General features: G+C 43.5%; 1 protein-coding gene across 1 annotated transcript in view; it reads right to left on the minus strand.

Moving 5' to 3' along the window:
• KCNJ6 (potassium inwardly rectifying channel subfamily J member 6) overlaps positions 1-24,339 on the minus strand; it is a 390,033-nt gene that overhangs the window by 97,080 nt on the left and 268,614 nt on the right. Inside the window, exon 3 of the mRNA XM_049874841.1 lies at positions 19,211-20,131. Within this exon, the coding sequence (XP_049730798.1) occupies positions 19,211-20,131 (921 nt within the window). The remainder of the gene's footprint in view (positions 1-19,210; positions 20,132-24,339) is intronic.

A 24,339-nucleotide genomic window follows, 5' to 3' on the forward strand; every position in this document is an offset into this window, starting at 1 on the left:
ATTACTACTTTAGCTTTCTGAGTTGTATTAAACACACTTAATTCGGCCCCCTCCCCCACACGTCTGTCTGTGGGGGCTTTTGTGTTGCTGTGACGCTGGAAGCTATGCCACCAGTATTCGGATACCAGCAGGGTCACCTATAGAAGACAGGTTTCAGCTGAGCTTCCAGACTAAGGCAGACTAGGAAGAAGGACTCGGCAGTCTACTTCTGAAAAGAATTAGCCAGTGAAAGCCTTATGAATAGCAGCAGAACATTGTCTGATATAGTGCCAGAAGATGAGCTCCTCAGGTTGGAAGGCACTCAAAAGATGACTGGGGAAGAGCTGCCTCCTCAAAGTAGAGTCTACCTTAATGACGTGGATAGAGTCAAGTTTTTGGGACCTCCATTTGCTGATGTGGCATGACTCAGAATGAGAAGAAACAGCTGCAAACATCCACTAATAATCGGAACCTGGTATGTATTATGTATGAATCTAGAAAAATTGGAAATCATCAAAAATGAAATGGAACACATAAACATTGATATCCTAGGCATTAGTGAGCTGAAATGGACTGGTATGGGCCATTTTGAATTGGACAATCATATGGTCTACTGTGCTGGGAATGACAACTTGAAAAGGAATGGTGTTGTAATCTTTGTCAAAAAGAACATTTCAAAATCTATCCTGAAGAACAACACTGTCAGTGATAGTATAATATCCATACGCCTACAAGGAAGACCAGTTAATACGACTATTATTCAAATTTACACACCAACCACTAAGGCCAAAGATGAAGAATTTGAAATTTTTACCAGCTTCTGCAGTCTGAAATTGATTGAACAGGCAATCAGGATTCATTGAAAATTACTGGTGATTGGAATGCGAAAGTTGGAAACGAAGGATTGGTAGTTGGAAAATATGGCCTTGATGATAGAAACAATGCTGGAGATTGCATGATAGAATTTTGCAAGACCAACGACTTCTTCATTGCAAATATCTTTTTTCACCAACATAAACAGCCACTATACACATGGACCTCGCCAGATTGAATACACAGTAATCAAATTGACTACATCTGTGGAAAGAGATGATGGAAAAGCTCAATATCATCAGTCAGAAAAAGGCCAGGGGCCGACTGTGGAATAGACCATCAATTGCTCACATGCAAGTTCAAGTTGAAACTGAAGAAAATTAGAACAAGTCCATGAGAGCCAAAGTACAACCTTGAGTATATCCCACCTGAATTTAGAGACTATCTCAAGAATAGATTTGATGCGTTGAACACTAATGATCAAGGACCAGGGGAGTTGTGGAATGATATCAAGGACATCATACATGAAGAAAGCAAGAGGTCATTAAAAAGACAGGAAAGAAAGAAAAGACCAAAATGGCTGTCAGAAGAGACTCTGAAACTTGCTCTTGAACATTGAGTAGCTGAATTGAAAGAAAGAAATGATGAAGTAAAAGAACTGAACAGAAGATTTCAAAGGGTAGCTTGAGAAGACAAAGCATTATAATGACATGTGCAAAAAGCTGGAGATAGAAAACTAAAAGGGAAGAACACGCTCAGCATTTCTCAAGTTGAAAGAAAGGAAGAAAAAATTCAAGCCTCAAGTTGCACTAGTGAAGTATTCTATGGGGAAAATATTAAACAATGCAGAAAGCCTCAAAAGAAGATGGAAGGAATACAAAGTCACTATGCTAAAAAGAACTGGTCCACATTCAGCTGTTTCAAGAGGTAGCATATGATCGAGAACTGATGGTACTGAAGGATGAAGCCCAAGCTGCACTGAAGGCTTTGGCAAAAAACAAGGCTCTGGGAATTGACAGAATATCAATTGAGATGTTTCAACAAATGGATGCAGTGCTGGAAGTGCTCACTAGCATATTCCAAGAAATTTGGAAGACAGCTACCTGGCCAACCAACAGGAAGAGATCCATATTTATGCCTATTCCCAAGAAAGATGATCCAAACGCATGTGGAAATTATTGAACAATATCATTAATATCACATACAAGTAAAATTTTGCTAAAGATCATTCAAAAGTGGCTGTAGCAGTGTATCAATAGGGAACTGCCAGAAATTCAGGCCAGATTCAGGAGAGGACATGTAACCAGGGATATCATTGCTGATGTCAGATGGATCCTGGCTGAAAGCAGAGAATACCAGAAGGATGTTTACCTGTGTTTTATTGACTATGCAAAGGCATTCGACTGTGTGCATCGTAACAAATTATGGGTAACATTGCAGAGGATGGGAATTCCAGAACACTTAACTGTGCTCATGAAGAACCTGTACATGGATCAAGAGGCAGGTGTTCAGACAGAACAAGGAGACACTGTGTGGCTTAAAGTCAGGAAAGGTGTGTGCCAGGGTTGTATCCTTTTACCATACCTATTCAATCTGTATGCTGAGCAAATAATCCGAGAAGCTGGGCTATATGAAGAAGAATGCAGTATCAGGACTGGCGGAAGACCCATTAACAACCTGCATTATGCAGATGACACAACCTTGCCTGCTGAAAGTGAAGAGGCCTTGAAGCACTTACTGATGAAGATCAAAGACCACAGCCTTCAGTATGGATTACACCTCAACATAAAGAAAACAAAAACCCTCACCACTGGACCAATAAGCAGTATTATGATAAACAGAGAAAAGACTGAAGTTGTCGAGGGTTTCATTTACTTGTATCGACAATCAACACCCATGGAAGCAACAGTCAAGAAATAAAAAGACACGTTACACTGGGCAAATCTGCTGCAGAAGACCTCTTTGAAGTGTTGAAAAGCAAAGATGTCACCTTGAAGACTAAGGTGCGCCTGAAACCCAAGCCATGGTATTTTTAATTGCATCATATGCATGGGAAAGCTGGACAATGAATAAGGAAGACCGAAGAAGAATTGACACCTCTGAATTGTGGTTTGGCAAAGAATATTGAATATACCATGGACTGCCAAAATAACGAACAAATCTGTCGCAGAAGTACAACCAGAATGCTCCTTAGAAGCAAGGATGGCGAGACTGCATCTTACATACTTTGGACATGTTTCAGGAGAGATCAGTCCCTGGAGAAGGACATCATGCTTGGTGGAGTACAGGGTCAACGAAAAAGAGAAAGACCCTCAATGAGGTGGATTGACACAGTGGCTGCCAACAATGGGCTGAAGCATAACAAGGATTGTAAGGATGGTGCAGGACCAGGCAGTGTTTCATTTCATGGTACATAGGGTCACTATGAGTTGGAACTGACTCAACGGCACCTAACAACAACAACAACAATTTTGGGCCAATGTGAATGTAGCATTAATTTTTCTATTTTAGGCTCTATCTTTACAACCTTGTCTCTTCAGTATTCCCTGTTGTGTGTCTTTCTCTACTGTTACTACCCATGAGCCCCTACCTTATCCATTAGCTTTCACAGATTTCTATTATTACTCACTCTCTATAAAACATGAGAGAGAAAATGTAAAAGGAAATGGATTTAATTAGCAAAATGTTTAATTAAAATCTTCCAAGGATGGCCTCACTGACTAGAGAATAAGCATCACCACCATCATTATAAAACCCCAAAAAGGGTCTTGTTGGATACCCTGAAATGCAAACCCTAATAGGATTTAATTAGGCTGGCCAAAGCCTAAATCTTTTTACTATAGTACTCTTTGGCAGGGAATTCAGGTTCAAAATGGATTCTTCCCTCTCAGTGTTAAACTTCACATTTTCGTCCCCTAAGGGTTTACAAGCTGCCGCTTGGTTGCACTTTGGGTTATACTTGGCATGGCACCAATCCATTTTGGATGGGGTTGGCCCAGAGCTTCAACTGGCACAGTCACCTGATAACATTGAGTTGGGTAGGACTAAGTGTGCCAGCCAGTAGGCTGCCCTCTCAAGGGACTCAGTACCAACTGTTATGTAAGAGCGGGTTGCCCCTGCCTGCCTTCCGGAGTCAGATGAGGTGAGCTGGTAGGGAAGCCAAGGCCAGTAATCAAGAGATAATATATCATCAAGACGTAATTGTCAGTGCACTAATGAACTCTAATCAATAACAACTACTTTGGAGATTCTCAAGCATGCCTTTGCGTACTATCTCCCCTGGAGAGGCACTGGGGTGGGTAGACTGGGGAGCTGGGCAGCCCTGATATTGAATCATGGCTTTGTAATATACCCGCTGGGTGACCTTGGGTAAATTACTCTCTGCAATCCCTGACCTGAGAATTAACTTCCTTATTTGTTAAATGGGGATGATACCTACCTTTCAGAATTACTTTCAGGATTGAAAATAATCTATGTAAAGCATCTAATAAAGTAATTGGCACCAAATGAGGCGCCCAGGTGGCACAAATGCTTTGTGCTCAACTTCTAACCTAAATGTTTTGGTTTGAACCCACCCAGCAGCACGGCGGAAGAAATGCCTGGTGATCTGCTTCTACAAAGATCACAGCCAAGTAAACCCTATGGAGCAGTTATACTCTGTAAAGCATGGAGTTGCCGTGAGTTGGAATCGACTCGACAGCAATGTTTTTTGTTTTTTTAGGTGCCAAATGAACGACAGCTATGAGAATAAAGATGAGAATAGTATGATTTGCAGAATCATAGATTTACTCTCTAAATTTATTGAATACTTACTATGCACCAGGTTCTGTGCTCAGTGCTCATTTTTCGGAATGGAGAGAGAGGTTTGTGAAGTTATGCAATGTGATGTGCAAGATTACTCAGATAGGAGTGGAGACAGAATTTGAATTCAGTCTGCCTGACCTTAAATTCTTAACTGGTGAAGGGATAATTTGAAAGATGGAGGAGAAATTCTTCAAAGGGGCTAGCTACAAAATCATTTCCTGGCAAGTCTAGCACTGTTGACAGTACCCAATGGCCAACCTGTCATATATTAGCATGACATTTTGTGTCAGTCAAGATAGGCTAGATTTTACTTTGGATACCAACAACCCAAATTTTAATGGCTTAACCTAACTTAAGGCAATTTCTCAGTCATGCAGCATGCCCCAAGTGCTTGGTGGTGGTGGTGGGGGATGGGGGTTTGTTCTATTCTTCAAAGGCAGTATCAACGGTTCAGAATGATGGAGGCTTATTATGACATGTGCTACTATGAGGACCATAGAAGTGAGAAGGGAATATCATAAACTGGCTTGAAAAGTTTCCACCAAAAGTGATACTAATTGCTTATGCTCACGTAGATAGAACAGAAGGGAGTCACAACCAAGGACAAGCAGATGACACAACCTTGTTTGCTGAAAACGTAGGTGACTTGGAACACTTACTGGTGAAGGCCAAAGACTACATTGTTCAGTATGGTTACACCTGAACATGAAGGAAACAAAAAAATCCTTTCAACTGGACTGATAAACAACATCAAAATAAATGGAGGAAAAAAAAAAAGTTGTCAACAATTTCTTTCTACTTGGATCAATAATCAATGTCCATGGAAGCAACAGTCAAGAAATCAAAAGACACCACACTTACTGGCCTGACAGAGACTGGAGAAACCCCAAGAGTCTGGCCCCTGGACACCCTTTCAGCTCAGTAATGAAGTCATTCCCAAGGTTCACCCTTAAGCCAAAGGTCAGACAGGCCCATAAAACAAAACAAGACTAAAGGGGCACAACAACCCAGGGGCAAGGACTAGAAGGCAGGAGGGGGCAAGAAAGCTGGTAGTAGGGAAACCAAGGTCGAGAAGTGAGAATGTTGATATGTTGTGAGGTTGTTAACCAATGTCATAAAACAATATGCATACTGTTTAGTGAGAAACTAGTTTGTTCTGTAAACCTTCATCTAAAGTACAATTAAAAAAAAAAAAATCAAGTGACATACTCTGTTAGGCAAATCTGCTTCAAAAGATCTCTTTAAAATCTTAAAAAGCAAAGATGTCATTTTGTTGCTAAGGTGCACCCGAGCCAAGCCATGGTCTTTTCAATTGCCTCATACACATGTTTTCGCATGAGCTAGACAATGAAAAAGGAATATAGAAGAAGAATTAATGTATTTCTACTATGGTTTTGGTGAAGAACATTTAATATACTGTGGACTGCCAATAGGACAAACATGTCAGTCTTAGAAGAAATTCAATGAGAATGCTCCTTACAAGTGAGAATGGCACAAGACTTCTGCTCACTTACTTAGGGCATGTCATCAGGAAAGACCAATTGCTGGAAAAAGATATGATGTTTGGTAAAGTATAAGGTCAGTGAAAATGAAGGGAACCTTCAATGAGATGGAAATCCTGGTGGCATAGTGGTTAAGAGCTACAGCTGCTAACCTAAAGGCCGGCAGTTCAAATCTACCAGGCGCTCCTTGAAAACTCTATGGGGCAGTTCTACTCAGTCCTATAGGGTCACTATGAGTTGGAAGGGACTCGACGGCAATGGGTTTTTTTTGTTTTGTTTTTTTGTTCAGTGAGATAGGTTGACACAATAATCACAACAACAGACTCAAACATACCAACGATCATGAAGATGGCACAAGACGGGGCAACATTTCGTTCTGTAATATGTAAGGTCACTAGGAGTCAGACCTGACTTCATGTCAACTAACAACAACAGCAACAAAGGGAATAGTGAAGTGTGATCCTAACATGTGTTTGGAAGAGTGAAGCTGGGCATATTTGGTGAACAACACCCATGACTACCACACATTTTAACCCCCATGTCACAAAAAGTTTTCAATTCAGTTTGCTGGTCTTCAAAACCACTAGGGGATCAGTGATAGATTGTATTATTGTTAATAATTATTTGTTCCCAGCCACTCTAAGAAGACTATATTTCCTCATTCCATTGACATCAGGTATTGGCCATATGATTTGCTATGTCTAATAAATTGTGGGCAGAAGCGAGGTGTTTTGTTTTCTCTCTCTCTCTTTTTTTCTCCTCTATCATGAGAATGATGCATTCTAGAAAGGGGCTGCTTCTTCAGTCTATACCCTGGAGTGAAGAGGACATGAATAGAGCTGTAGATGACATGTAGTGTGAAAGAGAAACTTTTGCTCTTTTAAGCCCTGGAAATTTGGAGGCTGTTTGTTACTGCAAAATCAGATGATGCAACACCTTCATCTCTTTCTTTGTAAATGAAGAACAAAGGAGTCAGCTCTATAGAAATTCGTATTTACTGTCAATTCCACTGAAGTCGAAGTTTAGTTTAAGGCTTAAACTAATTTGAAGTATAAAGTGTATATCAATACTTTAAAGCAAAGGAATCTATAAGGACTTATTATGTAAGCAAATAAATATTTGGAGTCCCTGGGTGGTGCAAATGGGTAATGTGCTCAGGTGCTAACTTAAAGATTGGAGATTCCAGTTCACCCAGAGATGACTTGGGAGAAAGGCCTGGCCATCAACTGGTGAAATATCAGCCACTGAAAACTCTATGGAGCACAGTTCTACTCTAACACTCATAGGGTTGCTGTCTTGGGCTAGGTTCTCTGTAGAAGCAAAACCAGTGAAGCATATATATACATATATATGACAGAGAGAGAGAGAGAGAGAGATTTATCTCAGGAAATGGCTCACATGCTTGTAGGGGCTGGCAAGTCTCAAGTTCATGGGTCAGGCATCAGGCTGGAGGGTTCTCCTGACTCGTGTAGCTGCAGGGGCTGACAAACCTAAGATTGGCAAGTCAGGTGGCAGGCCACTGGCTCACAGGCTGTGGAAGCTGATGAATCCCAAGACTGGCAGGTAAGCTGCTAGCTTAAGTCCCTGGAACTGGAGACCAGACGATGACAAGCTGGATGCAGGATTCAGAGTGAGCAAGAGCCAGCAAACTTTGCAAGCAAATCCAAATATATTGGATGCAGGACACAACCCCAGGGAAACGCTCTTTCAACTGATTGGCTGCTCATATCAGATCTTCAAGGAGGTGATTACATTATATCAGATCTCATCATGGAGTTAGTTACATCATTACATAACTGCCAAACTACATCATAATTGCCAAACCACCGAGAATCATGGCCCAGCCAAGATGACACACAACCTTAACCATCATAGTCGCCATGAGTCAGAATCGATTCAACAGCACTGGTTAAATACTATTTAGTTGTGTTGAGTTAATAGTGCAAAAACACATGTTCCAAACTGGTACGTTAACTGATGCCTCAGAATTCTTATGAAAAATCTAGGAGGGGAATTGGGAAAATGGAAATATTACTTTCAAATGCAAACTACTTGTCTTGTCCTCATGGAGCAGTTGCCTTAGAAGATCTGAGAATAATCTACATTTATGTCCACTTTGGGCAGAAATGATGATGATGAAATGTTACTATTTTTTTATAGGAATGTGAAGTCCTGTCTGAGTCCACTGATCCTCGTCATTTCAGGCCCTATTGATTTGTAACTCACAGTTGGTTCCAGGTGGAGGCCAGGCTGGCATTAACCCTCACATTTTGAGTGTGCCTTGTGTGCGCTGGCACTCAGGTCAACATTTTCTTGACATTTTCAGTTTTGACTCTTCAGAGTGACTTCGGGGGAGTCATCTGTCATTCTGTCGTGGCACCAGCTGCAAGGCCCCTGGGAACAACTGGGGCTTGCTGGGACTTGGCCCTCCTGACTGTCTGGCTTCCCACTCCTACAAAGCTTTGCTCTCTATTGCTTTTCACCCCTGCAGCCTATGGGGGAAGGGGTGATCTGCTCTAATAGAATTTGAGAAGTTGAAAGGTCACCTGTGAAGAGGGCACCATTATTGTTCCCATTTTAGAGTTGAAGAAACTGAGGCGTAGGGGAGTTCAAGTAAGCCAGCAGCTGTGGTGTGAACCCATGATGGTTTGGCACCGTAAACGACACAGGTGAAGCAAAGGTAAGCTGAGCTGTAGCTGTGAGAATAGGTGCCCGGGTGGTGCAAACAGCTTGCACTTGTCTGCTAACCTAAAGGTTGGTGGTATGAACTCACCCCAAAAGGCCTGGTGATCTGCTTTCGTAAAAATTACAGGCAAGAAAACCCCATGGAGCTGTTCTACTCTGTCACACTTGGGGCTGCCATGAGTTGGAATTGACTTGACAACAGCTATAGCTGTTTTTTTTTTTTTTTATAGCTGAGAGAGATGGCTTTTAGCTGGGGGATCAAAATGGCATCTGATAAAAAGACAGCTATGGAGTATTACGGAAACCCTGGTGGCATAGTGGTTAAGAGCTATCGCTGCTAATCAAAAGGTAGGCAGTTCGAATCCACCAGGCGCTCCTTGGAAACTCTATGGGGTAATTCTACTCTGTCCTATAGGGTCACTATGAGTCTGAATCGACTTGATGGCAATGGGTTTTGGGTTATGGAGTAATATAACACACAAGATTTGTGAGTGGGTCGGTGTGGGACCGAGCAGCAAGGGCATGCTTCCCTGGAGAAGAAGCTCCTCTGGATGTTCAGCCCTTTGGGGGTGTGTGTGTGTGTGTGTGTGTGTGTGTGTGTGTGTGTGTGTGTGTGTGTGTGTGTGTGTGTGTGTGTGTGTGTGTGTGTGTGTGTGTGTGTGTGTGTGTGTGTGTGTGTGTGTGTGTGTGTGTGTGTGTGTGTGTGTGTGTGTGTGTGTGTGTGTGTGTGTGTGTGTGTGTGTGTGTGTGTGTGTGTGTGTGTGTGTGTGTGTGTGTGTGTGTGTGCGCATGCGTGCCTGCGTGAATAATTTACATGCTTTTCCCCAGTGAGCCTTTTCCGGTCATTAGAAACTGTCTGATAGAACTGCTTCGCTGGCAACATGCTGTCGGCACTCATATTACTGAATGCCCTAGGAAACAATAAAACACTATTTAAGGCCATGCTAATTCGAGGCTGCACACTCTTTGACACTCATTTCCTAATTGGAATGGTGCTGCTTCTTTCCAACATGAGCGTTGACTTTAGAGTTTGGGTCAGAGCTAAAATTTAGATACTGGTCCAATTCTTTTCTCGGGCTGGAATTCCAAATTGTATATACTGGCTCACCATGATTAACTTCCATTGAGCACCTATTTTCGTAGCTCCTCATGGACCATTTGGAGAAGGAAGCACAATGGATTTTTTTTGGCATTGATATTTTACTAATGAAAAATTTCATAATTACCCAGTACTTTGGTCTTTTCAAGCACTCTGCTACTAACTGAAAGGTTGGTGGTTTGAACCCACCCAGAAGTGCCTGGGAATAAAGTCCTAGTGATGTACTTCTAAAAGATCACAGCCATCGAAAACCCTATGGAGCACAGTTCTGCTCTGAAACACCTGGGGTCACCATGAATCGGAGTCAACTTGATGGCAACTGGTTTGGTTTTTATAAAAATGCCATCTAAATTATGGGAAAATTTTTATAGAGCTATAGTGTTTTTTTTTTTTTTTATAGTGTTAGATTTCTTACAGTATTCTTTTTGGAGGGAATGGTAGGAAAGTTAAAAAAAAATCTATGTGTGTTCTACGGCATCTAACCTCAGATTCTTATGACATTTGGTGAAATAGAACAGAGTGTCCCCAAGCGGCCTAGGATTACAAAAAGCTTAACATATGTGGGGAGCAGTTGTTATCACTTTTCGCTCAGCCAGTGACACTACTGGGATATATTATATTAAGGTGGACATTTTGGAAGAAAGCCCTGAATAAATGAGACGAACTAAATGTTCAAAGAAGAAAGGATAGTTGGATTTCTTGATGTTCATGAGTGGTAGATTTCTACCTAGGAAAATGATATTTGTGTGTCTTTGATTTTTTTTTTTTAATTCCTACCTTATAGAGATTATAGACAGAAACTCTGGTGGTGTAGTGGTTTAGAGCTACGGCTGCTAACCAAAAGGTCAGCAGTTTGAATCCACCAGGTGCTCCTTGGAAATTGTATGGGGCAGCTCTACTCTGTCCTCTAGGGTTGCTATAAGTCGGAGTTGACTTGACGGTAATGGGTTTGTTTTTTGTTTTATAGAGATTTACCAGAAAGATAACTGCTGTGGAGATTTTCATCCAAATTCTTAGCATTTCAGATCTCATCAATTAACTTTTTTCCCTGGGCTACGTAGTAGGGGTTATAGCTCTTAAGAGAAAAAGGGTTAAGTCAAGAGACACAACTTGCCAATTGGGGGGTTAGCAGTACCTTATCTAAAGGAGAAAATAAAATTTCAAAAAAAAATGTAATGACTATAAAACATCATCACTAGAAACAGCTTAAGAGTACTGTAATGTTAACCCTCAACCATCTTATCTGAGAAATGCCACCTTTTCAAACTTTGTAATCTTATTTAAAACGGCATTTTGATTACAGCAAAGAAAACTGGTACTTAGAAATTTGAAAAGTCTTTTAATTAGACAATGCTTACTTAATTTTGATCTCAGAATTGTTTTGCTACCTATCTTATTTTAATATACAATTGTTTAAAATTTGTGTGAATGAATAAAGAAGTTTAAAGTGAATTGATAACATTTGGAGACCAGTAGAGACAGAATCAACCACAAAGGAGAAAGAGGAGCTAATGGAGGGAGAAGAGAGAACAGAGCCTGTCAGCATGTTAGATACCACACATTAGATACCGCGGTCAGCAGGTTAGATACAGTGGTCAGCAGGTTAGATACCGCGGTCAGCACGTTAGATACCGCGGTCAGCAGGTTAGATACCGCCGTCAGCACGTTAGATACCGCGGTCAGCAGGTTAGATACCGCGGTCAGGAGGTTAGATACCGCAGTCAGCAGGTTAGATACCGCCGTCAGCACGTTAGATACCGCGGTCAGCAGGTTAGATACCGCGGTCAGGAGGTTAGATACCGCGGTCAGCACGTTAGATACCGCCGTCAGCAGGTTAGATACCGCGGTCAGCAGGTTAGATACCGCGGTCAGCAGGTTAGATACCGCGGTCAGGAGGTTAGATACCGTAGTCAGCAGCTTAGACACCGCGGTCAGCACACTAGATACTGGTCAAACCAACAGTGTTCATGATGCAAACAGTGCTGGACAATGCCATCAGTGCTTTTGGGTCTCAAGTTCCTGCTCTGCTAGTGACTATTTGACCTGAGCTAAGTTACCAGTGTGGCTGGGCCTCGGTTTCCTCATCTGCAAATTAAAAGTTGGGTAAAAATTCCTTCTTGGTTAAGAAGCCTGTGACCTGTGATGTGATTTCTGTGACTAAATGCTTTTCATGTGAAGAATGCTAGTCTAGCAATGGAACTGCACCATCTTCATGAAGACCTGTTGTTCAGGTCTGTTCCGTTATACATGTTATACATACGGTCATACACATATACACATATGTATGTATGTACACATATGCACCTGTGTATTTATGTATACTTATGTATGTTATATATTAAATACACAGGTGCATATGCATATTTATGTATGTTATTGGAAACCCTGGTGGCGTAGTGGTTAAGTACTACGACTGCTAACCAAGAGGTCAGCAGTTCAAATCCGCCAGGCTGTCCTTGGAAACTCTATGGGGGCAGTTCTACTCTGTCCCATAGGTCGCTATGAGTCGGAACCGACTTGACGGCCCTGGGTGTGGTTCTGGGTTTATGTATGCTGTTATTGTTAGTTGCTAGGGAGTTGGCTCTGACTGATGACAATCTTATGCACAACAGAACGAAACACTGCCTCATGCTGTGCCATCCTCAGAGTTGTTGGTATTTTGAGCCCATTGTTGCAGCTGTTGTGTCAATCCATCTCAGGGAAGGTTTCTCTCATTTTCACTGACCTATTTTACCTAACAGGATATTCTTCCCTAGCGTTTGGTCTTTCTTGATGATGTGTTCAAAGTAACCAAGACGAAGTCTCAAGACTAAGCAGCATTCTGGCCATACTTTCTCCAAGACTGATTTGTTGGTTCCTTGGCAGTCTATGGCATATTTAATACTCTTTGCCAAGGGCACAATTCAAAGGCGTCAACTATTCTTTAGTCTTCCGTTTTCATTGTCTAGCTTTGCCATGCATATGAGGTGAATGAAAATACCATGGCGTGAGTCAGGCGCACCTTAGTCATCAAAGTGACATCTTATATGTATACATATGTTATAGTAAGGTTGCGTTATACATAAGGTCGCCGTGAGTCAGAGCAGACTTGATGGCAACTACCAACAAAGACAGCGACGGACTGAGCTTTTCCATGTCAAGGACGGTTTGCCTTTACCTCTTCCAGTATACACTAGCCCTCCTCCTCGGGAATCCACAGACAGGACTTCTGGCCCCTGCTTCCTCTGCCATAACCTGAGAACCCTGGCACATTTTCTCATATCTAGCAGGTCTTCACTAAGTGGGTTTCCTCCCTTCCTCACTTTCCCCAGTTTTCTATGAAGTATTTAAATCTTTCCATGGTTCTTTCTCTTCTTTAGGGAAAGCTTAATAGGAAAGAAAAACAGAAACAACAGAGATGGAGGGGGAACTCATATATTAAGAGGCTTAAAATAAATAGCAACCAACCACAGTGTGTTAACTATTTGGATCCTGATTAAGCAAATATAAAGTTTATGAGAAAATTAGAAGTGGGAACATTTACTAGATGCTGAATCTTAATGAATTATTGTTAATTATTTTAGGTGTCGTAATACTGTTATATGGAAACCCTGGTGGCGTAGTGGTTAAGTGCCACGGCTGCTAACCAAGAGGCCGGCAGTTCTAATCCACCAGGCACTCCTTGGAAGCTCTATCGGGCAGTTCTACTCTGTCCTCTAGGGTCGCTATGAGTTGGAATCGACTCGACGGCAGTGGGTTTTGGGTTAATGCTTTTATAAAAAACCAAACCAGTTGCCATTGAGCTGATTCTAACACATGTTGACCCCATGTGTGTCAGAGTAGAGCTGTGTTCCATAGGGTTTTCAATGGCTGTAATCTTAGGGAAGTAGATCACCAGGTTTTTCTTCCGCGGCAGCGCCAGGTAGATTCAAACTGCCAACCTTTTGGTTAGTAGTCAAGCCTTAATTCTCTGTGCCACCCAGGACTCCAGCATTATTATAGGTCTGTTTTAAAAAGAGGTTGGGATGCTACTCAGCAGTAAAAAAAAAAAAAAAAAGGGTGAACTATTGATAAATGGGTTAGTATGGATAAATCTCAAAATAATAATGCTGAGTCAAAGAAACAAAAAGAGACCATACTGTACGATGCCATTTATATAAAACACTAGAAAAATGCCAACGAATCATTGTGACAGAAAGCTGAGCAGTGGCTGCCTGGGCATGGGGGTAGGCAGGGACTGGCAGAGGAAAGGATGTGAAAGAAGCATGCGGAAACTTTGAGGGGTGATGGACCTGTTCACCATCTTGATTGTGTCGATGGTTTCATGGTTGAATACAGAAGCCAAAACTAATAAAAAATTTCACTTTCTATATATCATGTCAATTATACCTGTATAAAGCTGGTTTTAAAAAAGGAAAAAAGAGTATATATACTTTAGAAATCCATACTGAAATGGAGTGATACGATGGTAGGGAGTTACTTCCAAATAATTGGGGGCAGTTAGTGAGTGATGGTTTAAATGAAACAAGTTTGGCTGTATGGTGACGATTATTGAGATTGAATGATGAGTCCACAGGGGTAAATTATGCTATTCTGTCTACTTTTGTATAAGTCTTGTATTTTCTGTAATAAAAAGAGAGAGAGCATAACGGGGTCTCATGCTCAGGAGACACATTTGCCAAGGTGCTGGGAAGGGCTGCCCGGCAGAGGTGCATAATCACTGGGGATAAATCTGGAAGTTCATCAATCAGGAAGGCTATAGTAGGAGCTGAGCTGACAGGGGCCCAGCTCCGTGTGGCTGTCATCTAGCCTCTCCACCAATTTACCCTCTATAAATAACAGTCCGTATGAATGCTTTACTATTTTAACACACATTTGCCGCAGCTGCTGAGCATGTTTGTTTACGTAGCTACGAACCCTTCTGTAAACATCACTATCTCAAAATTTCCCACGTGTCAGGAACATAAACGGCCCCCTTTAGAAATATTTGCGGGATGAGACATGGCCAGCTCCCAGATGTCTTGGTGGCTGGTGGCAGACTTTTCCAGTGTTTGATTCATGTTCAAAAATAGAACCACATGACTGGAAGGTTCTCGAGAGGTCACCACAAACACTCTTCTGACTCCAGGTGGGACCACACCAAGCCGTCCCTTATGATGGTCAGAGGATGCGTTGAGGGAGGAGGGCCCAGGGCCGGCACCTGCAGGCCTGCTTCTTGCCTTCAAGGAGCTCACTCCCGTTTTCTAGAGAGGAACCTGACTCTGGACACTGCGACAGGGCAGGCTTGCCCCAGTGCGGCTGGTACAGGAACATGATGCGTGTGTTAGCTTCTGAGTGCTGCCGTAACAGAAATACCACAAGTGGGTGGCTTTAAAGAACAGACATTTATTTCCTCAAGTTCTGGAGGCTGTTAAGTCTGAATTCAGGGCACAGGCTGCAGAAGAAGGCTCAGTCTCTCTGAGGGGGATCTGGGGGAAGATCCCTGTCTCTCTCAGCATCTGTAGCCCTGTGGCCTGTAGCCCTGGCATTCCTGTTTCTCAGCGGGCCTGACATATCTTCCCCCCCAGGTGTGCTTGCTTGTCTCCATGTCTGTGCTGCTCCTCACTGCACTCAGAGGTGTTTATGTTTAGGGTACGCCCTACCCTGGTACGGCCTCATTAACGTAACAGAGAAACCCCTATTTCCAAAAGGAATTACATCCACAGGTATAAGGGCTGGGAGTCTAACACATATTTGGGGAGAGGGGAGCCCAATTCAACCCATGACGGAGCATCCGCACAGCACCACTGAGCATGGGAGTGAGCACCCTCGAAGGAAGGACCCAGGTAGTCGGCTACTGCAGGACATCGCGGACCTCTAGAAGATACCATGTTCGGATCCCAGCGTGCCACCTATGCATGTTTGTGGAAGAGGGTACTGCCTCGAGGTTGCAGCATGGAACTCATCCTGAAAAAGGCCCGCTAATTGAGATCACTGAGCATAGTAGTTTAAGGTCAAAGAAGACATTTCTGAACGAAATAATGAGCAAAGAGAAAGCTGTTTTTGTGTCGGCTTGTGGTTTTCATGGCTCCTGATTTCCTACCCAGCACTATAGTGCTAGTGGGTTTGTTTTCCTGGGGTGCGATTTGGCCCATATATATTTTTTCCTATGGCTTTGATATATTGAAGCTTCCCCCCCGCCCAGGGGACTGTTTAATGCCCATAAATCCCAACTGTGCTTTTCATTCACAAAGAAAAAGTATCCCCTGGAATCTTTAGAGATCAGCTATGTATGAATTCCGTCAGGAAAGGATCAAGACACATGCCCAGTTTCCACTGATGCCCCCAGAACTTTCTAGAACATCCCTCCCTTCCCCCTGCTTTTCAGAAATTAGAAAACTAATTTTTAGAAAATTCATCCAGTCTGGTCGCTGTCAAGTCGACTCCAGCTCATGGCAACCCCGTGTGTGTCAGAGCAGAATGGTGCTCCGTAGGGTTTTCAATGGCTGATTTTTGGAAGCAGATCACCAGGCCTTTCTTCCGAGGTACCTCTGGGTGGATGCAAACCTCCAACCTTTCAGTTCGCAGCTGACGACGTTAAAACATTTGCACCCCCCAAGGACTCCAGGAAAATTAGTTCTGATTTCCTTTTCCCAGAAACGAGGGTGAAAATTTTGATCCTTTTTGCTGGCAACTACCCAGTTTTCTCTAAGAAAGTGGTGGAAAGGCCACCGACTGCTCGGAGGCAAGGATCACTGCTAATTACCAAGAAAATGATGTTCCTCCCTTTGGAAAGGCTCACTCATTACAAGCTATAATCGGAAAGACAGGGTCTGCCCCCAGGAGTGTTCGGACTCAGGCACATCACGAAGATAATTTGCTTATTTCATATTCATTTGAGTTTGGGCTTTGGGTTGAGGGAACACAATGCTGAGGTCCTGCAACCTGAAGCTCAGATTAACATCAGTAAGCAGAGGGTACATCTCCAGTGGCTTTTGTTTCTTGAGCTCAAAGATGCAACGTTAACAAGGTTTGTCCACTGTTCTCCCTCTTGTCCTATACGGAGAGTTTATATAAAAAAAAAAATCTAAAAACCTCATCCAGAGGGGTCAGTTTATGCTGCCAGAGCCTGCACCTCAGTGGCTACCACTAGGGGGCCCCAGAGTCCCTGTGCTCAGCGAGGCTGAAATTTCTGGTCCCTGTGAAAAGACAGGTCCCTGCCAGATGAATTTCCTCCCTGTTCTTCCTCCTCAGGAGTCCCTGGGTGGTGCAAATAGTTAATGCACTTGGCTGCTAACTGAAAGGTTGGAGGTTCGAGTCCACCCAGAGGTGCCTTGAAAGAAAGGCCTGGTTGAAAACCCTGTGTAGCACAGTCAGAACGGACTTGATGACAACTGGTTTTCTTCTCCCCAGTAGTCCCTCCTCCCCTGTCATCTATACTCACAGGCAACCATGCCACCATTAACCCACTGCCGTTGAGTCGATTCTGACTCAGAGCGACCCTAGAGTACAGAGCAGAACTGCCCCATAGGGTTTCCAAGGAGTGCCTGGTAGATTCAAACCACCAACCTTTTGGTTAGCAGCTGTAGCTCGCTGTAGCTTGCTGTAGCTCTTAACCACTCCTCCACCAGGGTTTCTGAAACCATGCCAGAGAACTCCTAAAACTCAGGCTCAAGGCAAAGCTAGCCCTGCTAACATCAGCAGCACATACTTAGTATTTCACAGCAATCATCTGGTTATTCATAAAGCCCAGCCAATTAGGGACACGTTCCTTTCGTTCTATGGAAAGGACTGAGCTCCACTGGCAGTCCTTGACTCACATTTCCATTGTTTGTTACAATTTTTCAGCCTATTGCAAAAGTTTATGCCACCAGAACAGAAATTTGTTTGTGGTCATGGCTTCTCCTGTTGGGCAGAAGGAGTCAGGAACATGAGATCAGTGCCTCTCATTTGAAAAGGATGCCTGGGATTAGGTATTGATGGCTGAGGCTGCATTTTCAGATTACGTAAGTCAACCCGAGACTCAAGGTGAACAAAAAGCACTAAAGGGCCAATTGTGTAACTAAATATAAAGACGCAGTGGTGGTTAATTGTTACGTCATTCTAAAGAAGAACTCTCACCTTCTGTACGGGAGACCTGGGTTCAACTCCAGACAACGCACCTTGTGTGCAGCCACCACCTGTTGTCCATCAGTGGAGGCGTGTGGCTGCGATGCTGAATGGATTTCAGCAGAGCTTCCAGACTAAGATGGACTAGGAAGAAAGGCCTGGTGGACTACTTCCAAAAATCAGCCATGGAAAACCCTATGGATCACAACAGTCAGATCCACAACCAATCATGAGGATGTTGTAGGACCGGGCAACGTTTTGTTCTGTTGTGCATTGCGTTATCATGAGTCAGGGGCCAACTCGACGGCAGCTAACAACAACGTAGTGTATAATATTAGATCCCAGGGCAACTACCTGCAACTCTGAAGAACAGTAAAGGGGTTAGTGAATTAGGGTTCTAGTTTATACTGATAGCTACTCTTAGCTTAAGTCAGAGCTTATGGCTCTGTTTTTGGGGTTATCACCGATAATTAGTGGCAGAACTTGTTTTGCTGTTGTTGGGAGGCGTAGCTCATGTAAAGTTCAGATATGAGTGAATACCATCAACCAATGACTTGAATACAAACAGCGCATTTTCTCTATCTTGAGGAAGATCGTCTTCCCTAAAACACACCAATGACTAGCCGTAACAGCGGAAAGGAAAATGGGATTAGAATGAATGGGTTTTCAGTTTTCTTCTTTCCTATCTGTTATTTACTGGGTCTACAATGGTACTGGAGGTTTAGCAGGTAGAGTGTCCAGAAATGCTAGGTGCTCACTTGATATAAACAAAGTGTAGCATATAGCATGGTATGCGTCTTACAAATGGCTCCCAAAGAAAGGGTGATATTGCGTTTTTTATTAAAGCAGTTTGTCAGGCTTCCTTTGAAAGGCTTACCTTCCTCCTCCTGGCTTGGTAATAAATAACCTCAGGCGTTCAGAATAGCAATGTTTTAGAACAAGTTTAAACATGATTTAGAGACAGATCGAATTTTACTTTAATATTCAGAAATTTTAAATATAGTAAATGGTGGGGTTTTTCTGTTCATAAACATATTTTTCAAAGGGTGATTTAAAAGTCAAATGGCTAGAATTCTTGGTGGATATATGTAAGGTTAAGGACACACAGGCGTAGTATTTCATGAAGCGAAGGGCTAATGTCAATAGTGGGTGAGGATCAGCTTTTTATATTTTGTAGTAAATAAGAACTTCAAATCCAGTTAGTCCACGCTTTAAAACGAGCATCTATCCCACAGATGGCCCAACATAGAACAAGGCTTACCTGTGGCTTCCACCATTCCTTCTAGGATGACCACAATTTCCAGTTCCTCTTTGGGTAGCTGGGCTTTGGAGATCTCCCAGAAAGGACTCTGTTGGTTAATTTCATGGCTAATGATCAGCGGTGACACCAGGAACAGACGGTCATCTCCTGTGTAATAGCCTACGTTGATATCTGTCTGGTTCAAGGGGATGAACTCCCCTTCCGAGGTCTGTTTGGATTTGATCAACTTGGCTCTGATGGAAGCCTCCACGATGTGGGAATTCCTCAGATCCCCCACCCGGAACATCAGGCACAGTTTCCCATCCCGCATAGAGATCACTGCATGGGTAGAAAAGACCAGGGTCTCTGCCCTCTTCTTGGGTTGAGATATTTTTACAAACATACATCCCACCATGAATGCATTGACAATGGAGCCCAACACAGACTGGATTAAGAGGAGAATAATTCCCTCTGGGCACTTGTCCGTGATGACCCGGTAGCCATACCCGATGGTGGTTTCTGTCTCTATTGAAAATAAAAAAGCAGAGACAAACCCGTTGAGGTTGGTGACACAGGGAGTCCATGAGGGGTCCTCTATGTGGTCCATATCTCCTCGGATATAAGCAATTAGCCACCAGATCATTCCAAAGAAGAGCCAAGTCACTGTGTAAACCATGACGAAAATCAACAGGTTGAATCGCCACTTAAGGTCCACCAAGGTGGTGAAGATATCCGTTAGATAACGATAGGTCTCCCTCACATTGCCGTGGTGGACGTTGCACTTCCCATCCTTCCTCACGTACCTCTGAATTTTCCTTTTGGTCCGATCTCTGCTGATGTGTCTTGGCAGGTCATCTCGAGCTTGCTTAGGCAACTTTGGCTGGTGAATGGCCACAGGACTCTCCACGTCCTGATCCATGGAGTCCCCCTCCAGGACGTTAGCTGGTGGTTTGAAGAAAAGAAAAGAAAATCCAAATGAAATGCTGGCTCTTTGAGGATCATGGAAATCACATATTTTTGTAGATGGTGGTGAAATACAACATTACCATTTGTGTGGCTATTTACAAAGAAAACCAAAAATGAAACCACTGGCCTTTGAGTCAGTTCTGACTCATGGCGACCCTGTGTGTGTCAGAGTAGAACTGTGCTCCATAAGGTTCTCAGTGGCTGATTTTTTTTGAAATAGATTGCCAGATCTTTCTTCCGAGGTGCCTCTGGATGGATTTGAACCACCAATATTTCTGTTAGCAGCCAAGTGCTTAGCCATTTGCATCACCTAGAGGCTTTTACTGACAAAGCAGACGGAGCCTTTTTGATTTGGCATCATCCTTTGAGGGCTGTAGTTGACTGGGACTGCTGCACCCTGTGATCTAGCGTGTGTAAATACTTTACCACCCTCCCTTCCAGGACAGAGCTTACTGCTGTGAAACTGTCTCCCTGCTGGCATGTTTCCCCTGCGTCAGCTCATACAGCCGGATGTCTCCCCATCTAACCGCTATGCATGGAGTGGGAGAGGCAGTGTGTTCTGAGGGAAGCAAGACATCTTTGGATTCAGACAATCTTGGCTCTACCACTTAGCAGCTGTGGGCTTTTGGGTTTTTTTTTTTTTTTTTATCTAAATTTGCTGAGTCTCAGTTTCCTCATTTACAAAATGGTGGTCACACAAAACCCATCTCACACAGTTGTTTTAATGTTTAAAGAAACCACATATGTGACAGTGACCAGAAAGAAACAGACACATAATAAGTGTTCCCTTGTGACTTTTTTTTCATATTTAGTGCAAGAGTTTTGAGTGAGCTCTGTGAATTGCCGGTCAACTGTCGGGTTTTTTATTTTATTTTTTTATTTTCTCATTTTTTGATGGTACATATGCATGCATTGTACTTTAATGGTTAGTTCAATGCCAAGGTTAAAAAAAAAAGTGTCGGAAAGTATTTTCTCTCTTTTTGTGTGTTTACACATATGATTTGGTTTCTGCCTCAACATTTCACATCTGTATTTTCTTCTTGCTGACCTTCATGATTAATAAAAAAAAAAAAAATTGGTACAATCATTGTTTAAAGATGTATTGGGAAAGTGCCCCTGAAATCTGAGTGCACAGGGAAATTTGGAACTGATCCTCCTGTTAAACACATGTAAGCCACTGTATAAAATGACTTGTTCAACGAATAATTTTAAAGCTTCCTAAAAGTTTTAGAAGCAGTTTCTTCACCCCAGGCTTTCATTTTGTGTCCTTTGACTCTGCTGTGACTATCCTCTACAGTAATTTCATTTTCCCCGTGGTTAAATAAGAAATGCTGCCTGATGGGAAAACATCATTTATTTGAATAAGGAAATAGCTGGAGATGGGACCTGAGTGGTACCAACTTAACTTATAGATTGACCTTTCTCATGGTTGGTTAGTTTCTTTAAAAATCAATCCCATAGATCTGTTTTTATATTTCAGCCCAAGAAAGTGACAGCCTCTGGTCTGCAGAGGCTGCTGTTGTGTTTGGCGGCTTTGATTTTTAGATCAATGCCCTAAATCGCCCTTAATTTGTAAAGAAGCAGCTTTCCTTTCGTTCCTTCTTCTTCTTAGAACAGACTAGGGACAGGAGTTAGAGACAGGCAACTCGGCTGGGACCAGCTGGAGGCGGGGTAGGGTGTCTGCATGGAGGTCAAATTCAATGCTTCTACTCACAGCTAGCACCTCCCACTCTCAGGGCTGTTTTGTTTTTTGGCTGTGAAAGGTCATGTCTGAACTCTCCCTGCTAATTTTGCCTGGAGTGGGAGTTAGAGTCTCTAAATACGATTTCATGTGGGGTGACCTGTAGCTGGAGCTCCACAAGGTTGGGAAGTCTTGCCCATAAGAGAGCTTCATGGGCACAGGAGGCTGGCATGAGCCCTTGCCTTGACCATGATCAGCTGCCTGACTGTGCCAATGCCACCCTGAGCCCTGGTCTCTCTTAGTCCTTACATGGCAGAAGTCATTCCGACTTATGGCAACCCCACGTGTGCAGAGTAGAATTGCTCCATAGGGTTTTTAAGGTTGTGGTCATTTGGAAAAAGCCTTACTTCCGAGGCTCCTCTGGGTGGGTTAGAACTGCCAACCTTTAGGTTAGTACTTGCGTGCTTAACCATTTTCGGGCAAAAGAGAATTCATGGGGTTAGCTGATCCTTAGCAGTCTTTAGGACAATTCATACTTTAAAAATGTTATGGAGGAAATCTCTATCTCCAGCATTGCAGCTCTTGCCCTTTTCTGGCTCATCTGTAACTGGAATGGAGTCATTTGCCCTGAACCTGAGGAACTTGTCTGGAAGAGTAATGAGGGGGTAGAGAAAAGTGTTCTGGGCTTTGTCGGGGAGACTCCAGTGGTTCCAGATCCCCCCAATTCCATTTCCTAAGTTTCCTAGCTCATGGCTCTTTTGTGCTTGGGGGCAGCCAGTGATTGACAGTGGTGGGTGCTCTTCTGGTCCAAGGCCTTAAATAGAGGATGCGCTACTCCACCCGCCCCCCATGCCCTTGCCCCTTCCACCCGCCCCCTGGGAATTGATAATGAGGCCTGGGAGGTGATGAGTCATGAGATGGAGGAGGCTGGGTCCCTGAGTCATGGCAGAGACCTGCCTCCCGACTAGAAACAAGAAAACAAGGATTGTTTGAGGCATTATGTGTTTTGGCATCTGTTTGTTATCACCTCCAGCCTTTGGGCAGATGCCTTATGGACAGAAATACTGACAACTGTAAGCAGATAGAAGAATTATAGCGGGACTGGTTAAGGGGAAGAGCAGGGAGTGTGAAAGAAAGGCAAGTATTTGTAAGAATTAGCATGTGGCTAATTGAATACTTGTGTTTGACATTAGGGCAACAATATAAATGCATATGCTATTTATGTGCCTTTTAAAACAAAAACAGAAGCAAGCAAAGAAAGCCAACCCTCCCTGTGAGTGAGGTTAGGGGGTGGCCTCAAGTGAGTGGCGCCCCTGTAGGTGGGGCTGTGGATGCAGGTAGGGTGTATCCATGGGGAGATGGGCAGGCAAGGCTGTATCTTGTGGCACAGGGGCTGGGAGGAGGAACAGATGCAGATGTGAGAGGAACCAAAAAAGCCAGTGAACTGTGGGAGCTGTGCAGAGTTAAAAACCAAAACCAAACCAGCCACTGTTGAGTGGATTCTGGATCATGGCGACCCCATGTGTGTCAGAGTAGAAATGTGCTCTATAGAGTTTTCAATGGCTGGTCTTTTGGAAGCAGATTGCCAGGCCTTTCCTCTGAGGTGCCTCTGGCTGGACTCAAATAGCCACCTTTTTTGGGTAGTCGCCGAGCATGTTAACTGTGTCACTCAGGGACTCTGGTTAGAGAGCAGAAGAGGCTAAAGTAGGAGCCCCAAAGGGCCAAGACAGGCAAAGGACAGTGAGGAGGAGTTGGCAGGGTTTGGGACCAGGATGAGAGGGAAGGGGCAGAGCCCTGTGGCTGTGGCCAGGGGCTCGCTGGACACAGGAGAATGGGCCATTCCAGGTCTGAGGTGGAAGCGGTACCCCCCAGGTGTGCATGCAAATGTTTGTAGGGAAAACACAGAGGGAATGTTAATGATGGCTTTTAATGTTCCTTTCTTTCCTGGAATCCCAGGTGTGAATGTGAGGGTGTGATTTGAATTGCATTTCCAAAGAGCATTTTGAGCTACTCAGAAGGGCAAGCCCAGCTGCAGTTAGGAAAGCAGACACAGGCTTTTAGCATTCCTGCACAGCCAACCACACAAACACCTTCTCACCACCCTCACCCCGAGTGGCCACTTCAAGGACAGGCTGTGGCTTTGGCCTTCCTGGCCAGCGTGGCCATGTAGAATCCTGGAGATGGGTTGACAAGAGATAATGAATGTAAAGGAAACCCTTTGCTAACTGTGAAGTGCTGTACAAACGTGCAAAAGGATGAGAGGAAGGCCTCTGAGGACTTAGACGGTTTATTTGGGAGGCCCTGGGTGGTGCAAATGTTTAACATGCTTGGCTGTTAACCAAAAGGTTGGAGATTCCAGTCCAGCCAGAGCCACCTCGGAAAAAAGACCTGGTGATCTACTTCCAAAAAACAAGCCACTGAAAACCCTAAGAACCACAGCTCTGCTCTGACACACATGAAATCTCTGTTGAGTAGGTGTCCACTGGCAGCTCTTATTTGTTAC

The sequence above is a fragment of the Elephas maximus genome, chromosome 2 (genome assembly GCF_024166365.1).
Source record: "Elephas maximus indicus isolate mEleMax1 chromosome 2, mEleMax1 primary haplotype, whole genome shotgun sequence".
NCBI lineage: Eukaryota > Metazoa > Chordata > Mammalia > Proboscidea > Elephantidae > Elephas > Elephas maximus.